At 39.6% G+C, this 17,643-nt stretch overlaps 1 protein-coding gene across 1 annotated transcript in view; it reads right to left on the minus strand.

The window, feature by feature from the left end:
* RELN (reelin) overlaps positions 1–17,643 on the minus strand; it is a 532,619-nt gene that overhangs the window by 52,564 nt on the left and 462,412 nt on the right. The window contains exons 41-46 of the mRNA XM_081244879.1: positions 16,966–17,195; positions 11,746–11,966; positions 9,987–10,134; positions 7,466–7,724; positions 6,129–6,378; positions 2,216–2,384 (exon numbers count right to left, since the gene is read on the minus strand). Coding sequence (XP_081101005.1) covers positions 2,216–2,384; positions 6,129–6,378; positions 7,466–7,724; positions 9,987–10,134; positions 11,746–11,966; positions 16,966–17,195 — 1,277 coding nt within the window. The remainder of the gene's footprint in view (positions 1–2,215; positions 2,385–6,128; positions 6,379–7,465; positions 7,725–9,986; positions 10,135–11,745; positions 11,967–16,965; positions 17,196–17,643) is intronic.

Here is a 17,643-nt window from a genome sequence, read left to right on the forward strand (position 1 = left end):
AGAAAGTGTTCCTTGACCTTCTCGACCAAGACAAATCTCTCTATGATGTATAATCTCTTAGCACCATGCAAGTATCCTCCATCACTTATCAGAGTTGCATTTCATATTTACTTCTCTGATTACTAGTGATTTCTGGTTCATACCTCTTTCTCGCACTAGACTAAAATTTCCTTGAGGCGGGGCTAAGTTCAGCCTCTCACACGGACCTAGGTAATAATGAAATACTTAAAAAGTACTTGTTTAATGAATGGCTTAATGCATGAATAATCACTACTGATGACTACTAGTCATTTCAGTTTGGTTAATGGTTTGATGTCAATTTGTGGACACCCAACCTCGGTTGACTGTTTCCACCACTGTGCCAACAATACTGGGAGCCTAGCTCTGTGGTCACATGATAAGTGAGTGGACAAAGTACAATTGGCACATTGTCACAGTGCCTCCTAATTCCTCTTTAGCACATGGCTTTAAGTTGTCAGCATCAGGTTTGTTCATAGTGAAGAACTACAAACTAAAATCCTCAATCTGTCCTGGCAGATGACATAAACACTGATGTCCCAGGATTTTGCAGATGTTAAGGCGGTAAGTTCAACTCAGAATAAGGAAGCACCGCATTTAAAAAGCAACTGGATGAAAGAGCAGATATAGTATAGATCAGCTATCTTCAGTTTGAGACAAAGTGCTCTGAGTCTGGCACATTGTTCTAATGATCTTTGGCACATGGCAAAGCACAGTTAGAAGGGGGTCTGGCTTGGGTTCCAGCCATGCTCATTTCTTTCTGAATTACCCAAAGGGCCTTGTTATAAAGCAGTGTTGCCTTTAAGACCATTGTACAACATGAACTTTGAGGGTAATATAATAAACTGCATATTTTCAATATGATTATAAGATGAAATGCATGCTCCTCAGATTTTTCAAATATCATTCGAAAGGGTCAACATTTTTATGGGTATGTGTAAGAGACAAAAGATAGATTAAAAGATGAGGATTAATTATTTTTCTTGAGTAAAAGACTCAAGGGCATAATGACGAGCTGGAGCATATATTAGAATGTCGTTTGTTTGAACATGCTACCAAGTTGCTGGGTAATAATTCACAGAATTCATAATGACTTAAAAGACTACCACCTTAATAGAGTTTTTTTTTTCTATTTTACTTATTAAGATCGCCTTAATAATTCATGCATGGCAATACCTTTAACGAGCAACAAAATCTCACGTATCTCATTTAAACTTGGCAACTCTGCTGACAGTTGATATAGTCTTGCACCCCTGAGCCAGCAATTGTACAGGAGCCCTAGGCTGTTAGTAAGTGAACCCACCCCATTTATGATAATCCCAGGAAAAGTTAAGCCCTAGATGAATGGCTGAATTTTACGATCATTTGCTAGGAAGATTTATTCATTCTTCATTTGTGGGGAGGTGAGAGAACAATAATGAGCCCAAACTATAACTCCTGTTCCACAGACTGCATTGCTGGCTTTGCTTCTTTCTTAACGGCAGCAACTGATTACCATTTTCTACTTAGATGGTGAAAAAGATGGTGAAAAGAGAGAGAGGCATGTAACACTATCCCACTAGGCAAGGTGAGTTCTCTGCTTTACTCAAGCAGGAGCGCAAATACACAGATAGTTTAGACTTAACTTCTCTACCAGCATCTACCAGGCAGTTTTATTAAGACACTGTCATTTCTTAAAGACACAATGAAGGAGCATTTACAATTGTTTTTCACATAAAAGAACGTTCCAGGTGATAATTCTCAAGATACTGTTCAAAATACAATTTCAAAAGCAGACAGTAATTTTAACACACATTTATATGCTACATCTGTTTATATGATACCACTCACTGCTATATTTACAGTAGTCTGACTGACAGAAAATAGACTCCATTTAAATCCATTAAGACTTGTTCTTGGCATAGTGACTTAAGTTGGAGAAGCTCAGTGAGCTGGCCACTGTTTCCTTTCATATGCCATTTAAAAAAATATCAGAGTTAAAAGTCAGAAAAGGCCTGGATTTAGGGAAAACACAGAACAATGTCACCACAAAAACTGGTTTCTGTTTTACGTATTAAGGTCGCTTTAATAATTCATGCATGGCAATATCATCAACAAGTAACAAAATCTCATGTAACTCATTTAAACTTACTGTGCTGAAATTGGACATGCCAAATTATATCACATTCGGGTTCACTACATGCAGAAACATCCATACCTGGTGTAAGGTGGGAGAGGTAGAGTAATTCTGGTCCATTTGTTGAAAGTATCTGATACCAGGATCCGCTGTAGGTGATAGCGATTGCATTCAACATTGGTAGGCAGACAGTCCCTTACCAATGGGTGCCATGACAATCCAAGGTCTACTGAGTATTCCAACTCAATAGCTGAAACAGGATGCATTATTCTGGTTAGAAATACATATCTGCAGATCCAGGAACCATAATTACTTATGTTTTCATATGTTTTGATTCCAATCAAATATCATTTGATTTTCCCCAAATGTATTTCCTGGTTTTATTTTTTTCCTCTGTATATTACTAGTGATTATTTTTAACTTTCCATATTAAAATAATTTTTCTGTTAAGGGGATATGATCAAGTGAAACATAAAGTAACTTTTCCTGAATCACTTCTTATATTGTGAAATTTTCAGAACAATTCTAACAAATCTATTGCTTCACATGCAGTTAAAGCAATAATAATAATAGTTATAATTTATATATATTTATTATTTAATCTCATAGTTATAGGATATATATTGTATAAATACATTATATAAATTAGATATAATTTATGTATTATAATAACTATATTTGGTCTGTTTATTTAAAGGTTAACATACAAATACAGAATGTAGTAACCATATGTTATAATGACTACTTTTTAAATAGTTAAAAATATTGAGCAGCCTTCTCAAAATTTAAGCATTCTATAGAGATCCTGACCAACTTATGCCAAACTTTCTCTGGTACAGGTGAAACTCCTAAGAAAGTGACAAATCTCTTTTGCTTATATATCCTGCTTTGTTGTGTTATGGAATATACTGGGAAATCAGACAAGCATAAAGAGGGAGCTGAAGGCCATGTAGTTTGTGCCAAAGCAGGCAGTCAGGCTGTGGGTCTTATGGAAAGAGATTTCTTTCTTCCCTTTCTCTTCTTCCAAAACATTCAACCTATACGCTATGTTTTATATTTCTCTCTCTGGTCCCTTCTTAAGACTTTATAAACTACTTCAGCCCATACCTCCTACTGAAACTGCCTAAGACCATGATACTCAGTCTTGGCTGCACACTGAAATCGCCTGGGTACCTTTAGAAACTACTGATGCCAAAGTCCCACCTGCAGAGATTGGGATTTCACTCTTCTGGGGCAGGCCAATGTGTTGGGAGCTTTTAAGTTCCCCAGGGGATTCTCCCATGCAGCCAGCGTGGGACCACTCAACTGGTCCTGGTAGCCTAAGGTTCCTGGTGGCCTTTTCTAGTTAAATACAATGGCCTGTCTCAGTCTTCATTGTTCTTGCCCTCCCTACAGCCTTGGACATTATTGATGACTCCCTGGTTCTTGAAACTTTGCTTTCTTTTGGAGGACATTATTCTGTATCTCCTGTCTTATTTCCCTCTGACTTCTGTGCTAACTAGCCCAGCTATGGGCATCTTTCCAGACTCCATTTCTGGCCTTCTATTCTACACCTATCTTCCTTGGGCTTCAACTGTTATCTCTGTGCCCAAATCTCCCAATTTTACATCTCAAAATTGATTTTATTCATTCAGAAAATATTTATTCAGCCTGGCATTGTCCTGGATGCTGGCAGACCGTGATGCACAGTAGAGACAAAGTTCCTGCTTTCTACACTGCAAGCCCTCTGCACTAAAGGATACCACCACTTGAAACTGTTTTCACCAAACTAGAGAAAGACTCATCATTTTCCCTCATAAATAAACACCTCTTCTTAACTACCAAATGTTATCAGTGACAATGCTTTTGCACTAGTTTTCTGGGTTCAAAATTTAGAAATTATTTTAGAAATTTTACTCCTTTCTTCTTTACCCTCTATGTTCAACATGTCACCTAGTTTTGAGGTTTGCTGCTTCTTTCCTTTTGGTTTGCAGTGTCTCATACTAGTTTTATCCATGCCCTTTCTCTTCATGCCATGTAACTCAGGTTTTCATCACTTCCTACAGAGACAACCACTGACACTTTTTTGTTGGGATTCTTCTCTACCCACCTTCATTGGCTCCTGGGCTAATCTCCCTAAAACCCACCATGCCACTCCCCTGCACTTGTGCCCTCTTTTTGTTTATTTTGCGGTATGTGGGCCTCTCACTGTTGTGGCCTCTCCCATTGCGGAGCACAGGCTCCGGACGCGCAGTCTCAGTGGCCATGGCTCACGGGCCCAGCTGCTCCGCCGCATGTGGGATCTTCCTGGACTGGGGCACGAACCCGTGTCCCCTGCGTCGGCAGGCGGACTCTCATCCACTGTGCCACCAGAGAAGCCCTGTGCCCTCTTATTCATAACCTTGTCTAGCACAAATTCCTGTGCCTGCCTTTTAATGCCCTTCTTAATTTGCTGCCAACTCTTCTTGGCCACTTTCCTCTTTCATTTTTTTATTCAGTTCCATCTTTTCAAGAGGTTTACCCATCCTACAGAAGAAAGCACATGTGACTGGGCTTATGAAGGCAGAGTTTCAGTCCTGGTTCTGCTGCACGCTGACCATGTCATAACTCACCTCCCTGGTCTCTAGCTGACTTCCTATGCTAACGAGGGAATGGGTGTCTAGGACCCTAAAGTCCCTATCTGTTTTCAAAATTAGCACTCTACTCTCCTCCGTTAGATGCAAATATTGTCTGTTCCGGCTGGTCTGCTCATGGTTTACCCATGGACCAGGAGAATCCCCACTTTATGCTGCCAGCCCAGCCTGGGGTGTCCTCTCTTCCCCATTCACCCTTCAAATTCACTCCAACCATCAAGGCCCACCTGAGACTTAGCTTCTTTGTGAAATCTTCCCAAACTTCTTGGACTGGCCATCCATTGGTTATCTCTTCCTCGGCTGAACTCTCATTACATTTTGCATTAGTACCACTCCATACAGCACTGGATTTAGTCATTTATTGGACTCACTTTCTGAAGTATCCCCTCAACTAGACTGTACCTAGTGAAGACAGGCTGTGTACCTTATACTTTTCCAAGTTCCACCTTTACTGACTAGTTTAGTGTTGACTGATTGAGTCTAAAGTAGACAGAGTTCTTCTGGGCTTCCTTCTTAGATCTGCCCATTAAATTCAGAAATATGAAAAATCTGGATTTTGCAGGACCTTGGAAGTAACCAAGTTCTCCAGATTTTGGACCCCAAGAATCTAAAACATTCTAGTGTGAACATTCTAGTTTGGATCTCTTGGAAGAATAGTGATACAGGGTGGTGAAAGACCAGAAGGTCCCCAGAATCCTGACAGATCTGCAAATTCCAGTGAAGCGTCCAAGTATGCAGAGATGTCAGTTTTTAGAGCTCCTAAGATAGGCTCGTGTGTGTGTGTGTGTGTGTGTGTGTGCGCGCGCACGCGCACGCTCGCGTGTAAGGTATGCATAACCTAGAAGATGCAAACTGGTCACAATCACAGTGGTTTAGAATATGCTATGACCCACAGTGGCAGAAAGTATCAGACAAAATAGGAACAACAAAATTTCATGATTCCTGGGAGGTGGAAAGGAGACAATAACTGGACTAATCTAAAGCCCTATGAATTAAAACCCATGTAAATACAAATGTATGTGTAAATCCTATTGCTTATTCTGACATTCTCTATATGACGAGAACCCTTTATTCTGTAAATATGATACTTAAAGAAATCTGGATTTATAAAGAGAGATAAATTGGGGGCTATTGTTTATAAAAAAAGAAGTCTTCATGGACATATGCTTAAAAATAAGCTCACATTCTGAGGCTTTAAAAAATAAACGTCTAAAACTCCATTTACACACAGCATTTTCAAGAATGCAGTTATGTTTTGAGTGAAAGCACACCTGTGTTTTACTTACAGACTTCCTGGAGGCGTAGTATAGTCCTTTGACAGAGGCAGCCTTGGATGCCCATTTACACTTCTCTGTCCCTCTACCGGGAAAGGGAATACTTACCATAACAAGAGTCTGTGACCGAGCAGGAGGCGGCAAAATCTATCTGTAAGAATGAATCCTCATTCACAGCAATGTCTGTGGTGACCACATAACGGGTGCTGGCCTTTTCGATGAAGACTAGGGCATCACCAGTAGAGCCACACACAGGCATCTTGGTGCCTCCGGGGTGAAGCAGCCATTTCCTACTGTCCAGAGTTGTGAAATCATCCTCCAAGACTGTATTACCAGAGATATTTCCCCCAATAAGAATCTGAAATATATTTTTTTAAAAAAAACAACTTTTCAATTTGTTTTCGAGATCGGAGAAAGTTCATTTCTTTTGGTTTGTTTGTTTGTTTTTATCTGTCAGATTGCTCAGAACTGGCATGATACAGCAAAGCATAATGTTAGAGGGCCTTTCAGAATGCTCCTGTTTATGTGGTCTGCTTGCCCACCTGGCAAAAAGCTACGGAAACAAATCGAAAGGCTGACAAAACCATTCACAGCCTTCATGGGCCAAACTGTGCCTTGGGAAACTACACGTACCCAAGCTGGGAACGCAATGTTTGGCTTACATTATTTTCCATGTAAAATTTCTATTTAAGGACAGTTGTACCCTAAGGCATTTCAGTTCCAATTCTTTGCATGGATTCTACCATTTGTTAACAGGTTCTTTGAGTTCTATTTGATATGCATATTATTATGTATGAAGATCCTTTAGAACTGCCCATAAGGATGTTAGAGAGATTTACTTATTTTTTCTTTAAAGGCTACGAAAGGGCTTCCCTGGTGGCGCAGTGGTGGAGAGTCCGCCTGCCGATGCAGGGGACATGGGTTCGTGCCCCGGTCTGGGAAGATCCCACGTGCCGTGGAGCGGCTGGGCCCGTGAGCCGTGGCCGCTGAGCCTGCGCGTCCGGAGCCTGTGCTCCGCAACGGGAGAGGCCACAGCAGTGAGAGGCCCGTGTACCGCAAAAAAAAAAAATAATAAAGGCTACGAAAGAGGATTGGGCAACTACTACATGTGGCACCAATGCTAATTTGCACATTTTCCTTTTCAGAGAATTTATAGCCTTGTATCACGCTGGATAAGGTCCCTCTATCCATATGGCAGAATCCTCTATGAGCAGAACCTGGGCCTTCTGTTGCGTCGTTTGTTTTTATAGGTTCAGGCAGTTGAAGGAATAGAAAAGGAAAGGAACCTAAATGCCACATCTAATCTAGCCGTGTGCCCTTGGGTAGGTCACCCAACTGTGGGTACTGGGCTTCCTCTACTGAGCGAGGGGTTGGACTCACCGCTTTCTAAAGCCATATTTAGCTCAAGTGACAACATTGTAACAGTTAATCCTGAAGGGACTGACCTGGTCGATTACCCAGGGACTGTAGAAGTGCCCATTTTCAGATGGTTGCCACCAGCGGAGACGTGTAGAAGCAGAACGGGCTTTCAAAGGTATCTCCAGGGCTATGTACCTGCCCACGTTGCTGGAGTTGCTGAAAAGGAACTCTTGAAGGAGACTCCACGAGAGGCCACCATTGAGAGAATATTGTAGAAGCACAGGTTGGCTCCTGGGGTCTGGAACACCTTTACCACATCCCAGTCTCATGAAGAACTGCACAAATCTGATACGAGTAAAATCTACTGTAGACTTTTACTTGAGTGAAAATTCACACCACTGACAAAAGACAAGTGCACAGGATCATAGGGGGAATGTACAGCTTTAATGAATATCATGATTTAACGAACGTCCGAAGCAACTGTTTCAAAGCCTGACTTCCCTTTTTAATGTGAAAGGGAGTTAATAAAATGTTAAGTCTGAAAAAGGCTACTCTGTACCCATATTTATATTTAGTACCCCTCCAGAGGGGAGAGTCTGAGGGAAGTGAGCATTCACTGCACCCTCTTGCTCTTCTGTAAGAAGATGGGAGGGGTCCAAAGGCTGTCCAAGTTTGGGAGTGTGTATTGCTATCTATTCAAGATAAATTCGTATCCTTGTCCTTAGTATCTGAAACTGAAAGAATGTAATCAATGTAGTTTATGCCGTTTATTGGCAAAATCATCCATTCCCTGGTTTTACCAGTAGTTTTCCAGATCTCATATTGTTGGTTTTGTGAGACACATTGAAATTCACCAGTTGTAGCACCTCTCTGTGAAAGGCCAGGCATCTTTTGAAAGAGGTGTGTCAAACCTGGGCCTCTTTTCTGTCTTTTGTGCCGGGGGCAGGAGAGCATGAGAGTGGGGTGGTGGTGGTGGTGGGCTGTGCCAGGCTCTGACTGTTGCTGGGTCTGGGATGGATGATACTGGCCATCGAGAACTGTGGCAGTGAGCCAGTGGCAGTCTTCCCAGCTGGCAGGGAGGTGGACAGAGTGGCAGCAACCAGCTGGGGTGCCAGTGAAAACCAGCTCACATGTTACCTTTGGCAGGCGAGCTGCTGGTGCCTGGTCTGGCCGCTGTGCTAGCTGGTGATGCAGAATGAATTTCATATGCAACCCAACACACATACCCAATTATGGATGCATGTCAAACATAGGAAATATATTGGGGCTTACAATAAAAGTTAGCAGTTCCATATATAAAATCATGCACTCTTCATGGGTTCCTCCCCTCCCCCATCTCCACTAACTGGGCATTCACTTACCTCATAACCCTGAGAAAATTGGGATTTTATATGGAGGTCAATATATGCAAATCTTACACAGCATGCTACTGAGATGAGATAAATAATGGAGCTTTTAACATTGGATTAATGACAAAAATACATGGTTAGTGCCTTGTGAAGTTAATATCTATAAAAACAATAATCATTTACAGAGAAACACTTTTAGCACATTGTCTACTTGTATTGGGAAAATGTTTATATTAATTTATAGATAAACCATGTTAGAATTATTTGGAAAAATCTAATAATTTCTAAATTAGAGAACTCAGCTGCCAATGATAAATCTTAAATAAAGAGAAACAAACTACATGTATTAAAATAGGATGGAGATAAATAAAATCTTGCTTTCTATAACGGTAAAATTATTATCTCATAGATAGAGTTGTATTTTCTATGAAGCACGATCAAATTTATAATTCAATAAATGAAAGACTTAGGAGGAAGAAGAGGATAAATATGTCACAGTGTATGTTAAGATACTCTGAAATGTTTCAAAAGATGAAACATGATTTCTTTGTTCACTGGCAAAAGTAGGTCAGGGTTCCATTTTATACATTTTAAACTGTATTTTCTATTTTACTGGCTAAGTTTTTGGCTCATCAAATGATCAAGGGATACACATCTTGACAGGACATAATCCTCTGAGCCAGTTTAAAATGTTTGTTTCTGAGTGACTGTGCTCAATTTAGAAAATGAGTGCTTTGAATGTATGAGCAAATCATTGGAAAGAAATGCTTATAAACAATAAGGCTACACTTTAGATGTTCTTAAATTGCTAGTGGATATAAAATTAACTGAATAATTTGTGGATGTATTGTATTTCAATTAAGCTTTCTCCTAAGAATGGTAAATAACTTCTACATAGTCCAAGTGCTAATGAAAAGTAGTCTGTAGAAGGTGGATAAAGAAGATGTAACATTACTTTCTTGAAGTTAAAGTGAGTTAAACGTTGTCATTTCCTGGTCAGCCACCATGTAGAAGACCAGGTATAAACCTCTGTCCATTTAGCTGCGTTTCATTTCTGATCCAGTTATTGTTCAAATCTCTCTCAGTTTTAGAATGGAAATTATATAAATTGTGTCTTAATGGAGTCTTTGACAAGAGAGAAGCTCAGCATTTACAATGGAAGGCCTTGTCCTCGAGATCTCTGTTTCTTTCAGATTTGATTATGTTCTGCTACTTTATATTACAAGGTGGCTCTTCAACAGCATTTAAAAATGATTACCTAGCATGTGATAAATCCAGATCTCGTGTCATCAACATGCGTAAGCCATCTTCATTGAAAAAGAGGTTGTTTCCACTGGAAAGGATTCCACACTTCCGAGATGGCTTTCCACCACTCATTAATAAGAATCTATCAGATTCTAGCTGACCTGAAAAAAGTGGAAAATGTGGTTTACCTATGACCCCAAATACAGTCATATTATTTTTTTAAAGGAATATAGTAAGTGCTTTGTGCAGTTTTAAAATATGAAGTCATGAATATTGAAGCCATATATTTGGGGGATAAGAAGTCTCTTCAACAGTTTAGCTTGTTTGAACTGTTTCACGTTGGCTGTATGATTTAAGGGTCCACGTGACAGAGGGAGGAGGCTTTTCCTGAGTATCTACGGTCCAGCCAAATTGTTCCCTCCTTCTGTTCCTCTGCACTGCGAAAAAAGACACTGGCTAGTCAGAGTGGTTCAGCCCAAAATTAAAAAAGGGTAATGAGATCTGTCCCCTGGCCTCTTCACTGTGTCCTTGCTACTGAGAGGACAGTATCAGGCCAGTGTTATATAATATTTAAAAAACCACAATTTTAATGGGAGAAATTTCAGTATAATTTAATATTTCCTATTAAATAATGTCTTTCAAAACCAGCTTGCCAATCTCTTTAGATATTCACCTTAGATCTAATTTACTTTTTTGATTGTGGTAAAATGCATATAACATAAATTTTGCCATTTTTGCTATTTTAAAGTTAATGATTCAATGGCTTTCAGTACATTCACAATGTTGTAAAACCACGTTGTGTTGTGCTAACTAGCTCCAGAATTTTTTCATCACCATAAAGAAAACCTTGTACCCATTAAGCAGTTACTGCCCATTTCACCCTCACCCAGCCCCTGGCAACCACTAATCTCCTTTCTGTCTCTATGGATTTGCCTATTTTGAGTGTTTCATAAAAATGGAATCATGGCATGTGGCCTTTTGTGTCTGACTTCTTTCTCTTAGTATAATGTTTTCAAGGTTCATCTATATTATAGTATGTATCAGTATTTCATTCCTTTTTTATGGCTGAATAATATTCCATAGTATTGATATACCTAAACCTAATTCTAAAATATATCTTAAAACCATAGATATATTATAAAAAATTTACAGACAACTTGGGAAAAAGAAAAAATTTTTTAATCCTACTCTCCTAACAGAGATAGCTATTACATTTATTTAAGACTTTCTCTTGTGAGAATGTTTTTCCAGTATTATCAGAAAGCATATCCAATGGATATACAATTAACTATGAATAATTTCAATCATTAGAGCACGTACATTTTTCTACTTTGTCACATATCTTCATACATAATGACATTAGATTCTAGGTATAACTGAGGTGCATAAAGTGACAAAAGGCTGCATAATGAGTTGGTGATAAAGCAATGACAAGAATTTATATTTCTGGAAACTTGCTCCTCCTACCCAAGATTAACCCTCTATAGACATTTTCCAAAATTATCATTGATCAGAAATTACATGTGATAGAAAAAAAGGGCTAAACTAGCCTTAGTTCTTCTCAATTATGGTCTTGTTCACTCTCACTGACCATTGTTTCAAGAATGGAACCCTATGAAATTCAGAACTAAATGAAGGCTTGGGTGGTCCCAAACGTAATGATAAATAATGAAATATCAGAGTAGAACTTAATGATTACTTCTACATTACAAATTGTGCTTAATGTATAAGTTCTTTCACAAAGCTACATAGATTTTATATGAAGAAATTACCTTCAAAATCATCCTTGAGAAAATCAGGGTTTTTGGTGCTTATTTTACAGGTTGGACCTGAGTAGCCAGGATCACATATACACTTGGTTCCATTGATACAACTCCCGTGTCCGTTACACATCTCTTCACATTGGGGACCGATATAAACATTATCAATGGCCCATGTCACTGGCTGAGAGCCAGCAGGATAAAATCCTTGGTACCATCTGAAACGCACAGATCTGGAAAAGAGATACAAGCCCTTCAAAGTCTAATCAACACATTAATCTAAGTAAGCACATCTGATCAATGAGCAGGGGCAGTTACTACCTCTGCACCACACTCAAGAAGTACAAAACATGATTCAACATTTCAGGACCATAAACTCCATTCCTCAAACTCCAGGATTTTGCCAATAAAGTTCCTGCTTTCTATAAGCCCTTTCCAATCCTATCACTATGTCAAAATTCCACTTAAGCTTCCACCTTTTTCAATATTGACTTTTCTTGGTAATGATTTTTCCATTAAATACTGTCTATGTTCTACATAACTAATCTTTTTTTAATGGAGGTAAAATTCACAAAGTATAAAAGTAATAATTAACCATTTAAAGTGTACAATTTGGTGGTGTTTAGTACCTCCACAGTGTTAGCCAGCTCTCACCTCTATCAAGTTCTAAGACACTTTCATCACCCCAAAGGAAACCCTGTGCCCATTAAGTATTCTCCCCTACACCCAGCCCCTGGCAACCACTAATCTGCTTCCTGTCTCTGTGGATTTACCTATTCTGGATATTCCATATAAATGGAATCATATGCTATATGAGCTTTAATGTCTGGTTTTAGTCAGTTATCCTAATGTTTTCAGGGTTTATCCATGTTGTAGCAAGTATAAGAATTTCATCCTTTTTTATGACTGAATAATATTCAATTGTATGGCGATATCAACTTTATTTATCCATTCGTCAGTTGATGGACATTTGTTTTGTTTCCACCTTTTGGCTATTGTGAATAGTGCTTCTGTGAATATTCGTGTACAAGTATTTCTTTGAATACCTGTTTTCAATTTCTTTTTTTTGTAGAATCATAGTGAATTTGCTGGATCATATGGTAAATAACTCATCCTTTAATTTCTCTCTCTTCCATAATTTTGATGGAATTTCCATTATTATAGTTATCACAGCTGGAGGTATTTAGAAGCACACCTATTTGCCTCATTGGTTAGAGCTCCTAGAGGCCAATGCTCATACCTCTTTCTTTTTTACACCCTTTTACGGTGCCCAGTACAGTGTTTCACACATAGCAGATGCTCAATTAATGTTTCTTGAATGTCATTTGTTATGGAAAGCCTTAAAAGCCAAACTAGGGTGTTTTGGATTTTATCCTATTGGCCACAGAAAGTCCCAAAAGATTATTTTAAAGAGAGGAGTGACAAAGTCAGATTTATTTTTAGTTCAATGTCTCTTATTTCTTAATTTCTTTTTAAATGAAACACAGTTTTCCTTTTTACCTGAAAGATGATTGTCCTATCATGTTGCTGACGATAAGTTAGCTCCTTAGAAATAATCTACATATTTAGGTAGCAGGTCAGAAATAGTTGAGTATATTTTATTATGTACAAAACTCAGTTCAAAGAAAATAGACTTTATTTCAGAGGAGCTAGATATAGAGATGGCATGTGCACTCATATTTGTACCCTGTGAATCTATCCAATCTTCAATTATATAGAAACCAAATTCAGAGTAGTTCTTTTTATTTGAGAAACAGAAATTAGAAGTCAGTATTAGAAGCATTTACTAGACTTCTAAAGTTTAGCAGATAGTAAAGCAGATGGAGTCAAGTTCCCACATATAATTTTAACCCTAATTTCATTGTTTATATCAAGACTCCAACTATGTTAAGCTGCCCCCAAAATGCCAGTTCATAATTAACTTTTATTTTCTAATACTTGTCAGAGTTTAGTCTTGACAAGAAGCACTTCCTACCTTTTGAACTTTCGGTCTGCTGAGCTGAGGGAAACGGCTGGAGTTTTCCTTTGAACAAAGCCTACGTCGATTTTGTTTGAACTTCTTATTTATTCAAATGTTGTGAATACAAGTGAACCACCTTGGTTGGATATTTATTATTGTTCACCTGCCTTGACATAGAAACTGCAGGCACTATGATAAATGGACTGACGGGTCTGGTTTCACTGTGGTTCCCAGTCTGCTGAAATCTTATTTTGAAAATTTCTCACTGCCACCCTCCCTGGTGAATGTCAGCATCTGTTCTCCCAAGCCAGTGGTATTCAAAAGAATCTGTTTTCTTAATGTAAACTTAAAATTTCAAGCACACAGCAGTGTTTTCATTAAATAGGGGTTTTGGGTGACTCATTATGAAATTGCATAAAGCAAAAGCAATTAGCAAGTTTTAAAGACAAAAAGACTCTAAATGAAAAAGACACAAGGGTGATGTGAATAAAATTCGATGGAAGCTCAATTCTTATACTTCAAATGTGAATTGACTATATGTAAAGGCAAGAAACAGCCATTTCTGCACCTGAAACATTTAGTATAGTTTTTTGGTACCTAGTGTCCTGTGAGTGCACAGAAAAAGGCAATTTAAACACGGGTAATATATTGTTTTTAGCATGTAGCACTTGTGCCATTATTATGTACCATGCTGAATACAAACCAAGGAATGGTTCACTGAGTTGGAGAAAATTTAACTTTTGCCTTCCAGCAATTCATGCCTGTGTGGGTCTTAAGAAGAGTGCTAATTGTTTTCCTGAAACAAGGACTACACAACACTTCTAAGGCAAATTCTTCTCTTTGCAGAAGCAGTTGAAGGCAGTTTGAAAGGTAGGTTTACACCACTGTGAGAGTGGGCATGCCTCCTTAACAGATTTACTTTCCTTTCATAGAAATGAAAATCACATGGAATGTAAATAACATGATGGTTTAAGTGCTGTACCTTTATAATTAGAGGAGGTATATTTTAAACTGACTCCCAATATACCAGTCAGTGAAAATACAGATGTCTGCATTTCTCTCGTTCAAGTTACATCTCCGTGCCTTAAGTGAAGGCACAGCCTGGTGGACAAAGCCAACTGGTAATGATGCAGGCTCCATGATCCTGGAGCACGGTCCTGGGGTGGGTAGCTTCAGTTAGTACCTCTGGTTGGCAGTGACTGTATATCATACGCCTTTAAATCGGATTATTTTCATGTGGGAACTTGCGGAAGCAAGTCTCAGTTGTGAAGACAATCTAAAATCATGGCCTTCACCCTATCTTTAGGGTTGTTTTCTATTTAATCTAATTCTTAGCTGAGCAACTGGAAGAAATTAGTGGTCCACTAAAAAGGAAACCTGGAGCTTTTCACAGTACCATAATGATCATGGGTATTGGTCAAAGGAGCCGAAGTGATTGTTCATCCAGCCATTTTCCCCTGACTGCACTGCCCATAAGCACAGATTTTTGGCATTTATGTTTCTGTTGCAACGCTTGGCCTTCTGGCTGTAGCTGACTTGCTCAGATTTTCTTTTCTAGAAATGTAGAATTAAGAGTTCCAGAAAATGAGAGCTGGAGTTTGCTGACTGATGTTAAGATAGCACGATAAAAAGGAGGATCACGAACTCCTTTTGCTGATGTCCCCAAACCTCCTGAGTGAAGTCCATGCTCTTCCCCAGTATTTTTCTTTTAAGTTCTTCCACTTTTTCGGTAAGCCTCTTTATATTTCTCGCAACATATGATCTTAAATAACACAACTGATTTTGGATAAAAAGTTTTTCCTCAGCTATTTCCCCCTGCTCAATTCTGCTATAGACAAGTTCACACCCCACCCCCGAACACCCCAATAGCAGCTTTCCAGTTGTGCTGGCTGAGTCTACAGCTCTATTTATTCCTGGTCTTCAGAGATTCTCCTTGCCTCCTCAGCCGTCACTTCTAAAGAATCTTGAGGAGAAGGGATTCCCTGGTGGTGCAGTGGTTGGGGGTCCGCCTGCCGATGCAGGGGACACGGGTTCATGCCCCGGGCCCAGAGGATCCTACGTGCCGCGGAGCGGCTGGGCCCGTGAGCCATGGCCGCTGAGCCTGCGCGTCCGGAGCCTGTGCTCCGCAACGGGAGAGGCCACAACAGTGAGAGGCCCGCGTACCGCAAAAAAAGAAAAAAAAAAAATTTGCTAATGATATGATGAGGAGTGAATGGATTTATGTTCAAAGAGAATGAAAACTTTTGAAGATTCACTTTCACCCTTTTGGAAAAGTACTAGGTGTTAGTAGTTTTGCTTTAAGACTCAAGACTTCTAATTATGCTGAGTTTCACATCAGGAATGTAAATCTACCTCTATTTGAAAGTATGATATTAGTACTTCCTTCTTTTTTTGGCATACCCTTAAGGGTTGTTTTTTTTTTTTTTTTTTTTTTTTGCGGTGACGCACAGGCTCAGTGGCCATGGCTCACGGGCCCAGCCGCTCCGCGGCATGTGGGATCTTCCCGGACCAGGACACGAACCCGTGTCCCCTGCATCGGCAGGCGGACTCTCAACCACTGCACCACCAGGGAAGCCCCTACCCTTAAGTTTTTATTCTGAGAGTAAAGACAAATTCTGAGGCAGACTGCTTTGCTGACTTCCTCTCTTTGTTCACTTATACTGTTAGTTTTATTTTTTTGAACTATACTTTTCATTCCTATTGGAATTGAAGTCCTTTATCTCCAAACAGCTTTTCAACCGAAGAGTCAAATATATGTAACAAGAATGTTGAGAAAGGTTGAAAAAGTAGAAATGCCTGGGGAAAGAGCGCTAACAAATTTTTTTTTTATGAGACACCTGGAATATTCTGTGGGCTTCCATCCTCCATATGTGCCCTCTCCTTGCACGAAAGACTTAGGCAGATGTTCGAAAGTAAAAATTCTAACTGCATTTATATTGTGCGGTAGGGGGCAGAAGGGAGACAGGTTATAACACTAGGGGAAAACCATATTTCTGTTGCTTCCTAACTGATCTAATAAAGACCCATGGGGATATGAACCCCAGGAGGGGGTGCTGCCCAGGGTGTGCTCCTTTAAATCTATCTTCAAACTATGAATTAGTAGTATGTCAGTGCAGTTCGTATGTTTTAAACATCCACTGATCTACTTTCAGTGGAGAACTGAGGAAGAAATGTAAAGTGAAAATTTCCCTGATAAAGTGGCAAGGCAACCATGACATCACAGAGAAAACTGTGAAATGAGAAGAACATGGTGCAAAGCAGCAGGTCCTTACCCGCAAAGGTGCAGCTTCCCAAAGTGCACAACCTCCCTCCTCCAGCCCTGGGTGGTCCCCGCGTAGTAGGTGCTGCTTGGGTGGTGCTCCGTGGAGCACAAAGAGCTGACATGGCTGCTGCTGTGGTAGCAGAGGGGGAGCAGCAGGTGCCAGGTCGCCCCAAAGTCCCTGGAAAATTCCAGTCTGACCGGATCAGCAGAGGAGCTATCAGTTGAGCATCCAACATTGATCTTGGTGAAGAAGAAAAAATGAAACAAATTACCTCAGAGCAACCAGCCTTGAAATGATTCACCACTTCATGATTTTCTCGAGAGTCCATTTTCCTGGGAACTGTCTTGCTGAAATACTTAACACCATGAAATTCTGTTTTGCCTGAGTAATACTGCATATTACTTTTAAATAATACTTTTTCATAAAGAACCTCAAAGGGCCTCATGAAAAATTTACTTTCCCTCATTTTATAAAAAGCTAGGAAGTGAATAAGGCAGAGGTTGGCAGGGAATTCCATATTTTACCTTTAGCCCACTTTCACTGCCAAGCCAAGCAAATCGTAATGAAAAGACTGCTTCCCTAATTCTAACCGTTAGCTTTTTTTCAGACTGCTGGAGGGAAAGAAGACCTTCTACTTTCCTTCTTGTGATACCTTCAAATAATCCCCAAAGTTCTGCACATAGAGAA

This window comes from Mesoplodon bidens (genome assembly GCF_964165515.1).
Source record: "Mesoplodon bidens genome assembly, chromosome: 9".
Taxonomy (NCBI): domain Eukaryota; kingdom Metazoa; phylum Chordata; class Mammalia; order Artiodactyla; family Ziphiidae; genus Mesoplodon; species Mesoplodon bidens.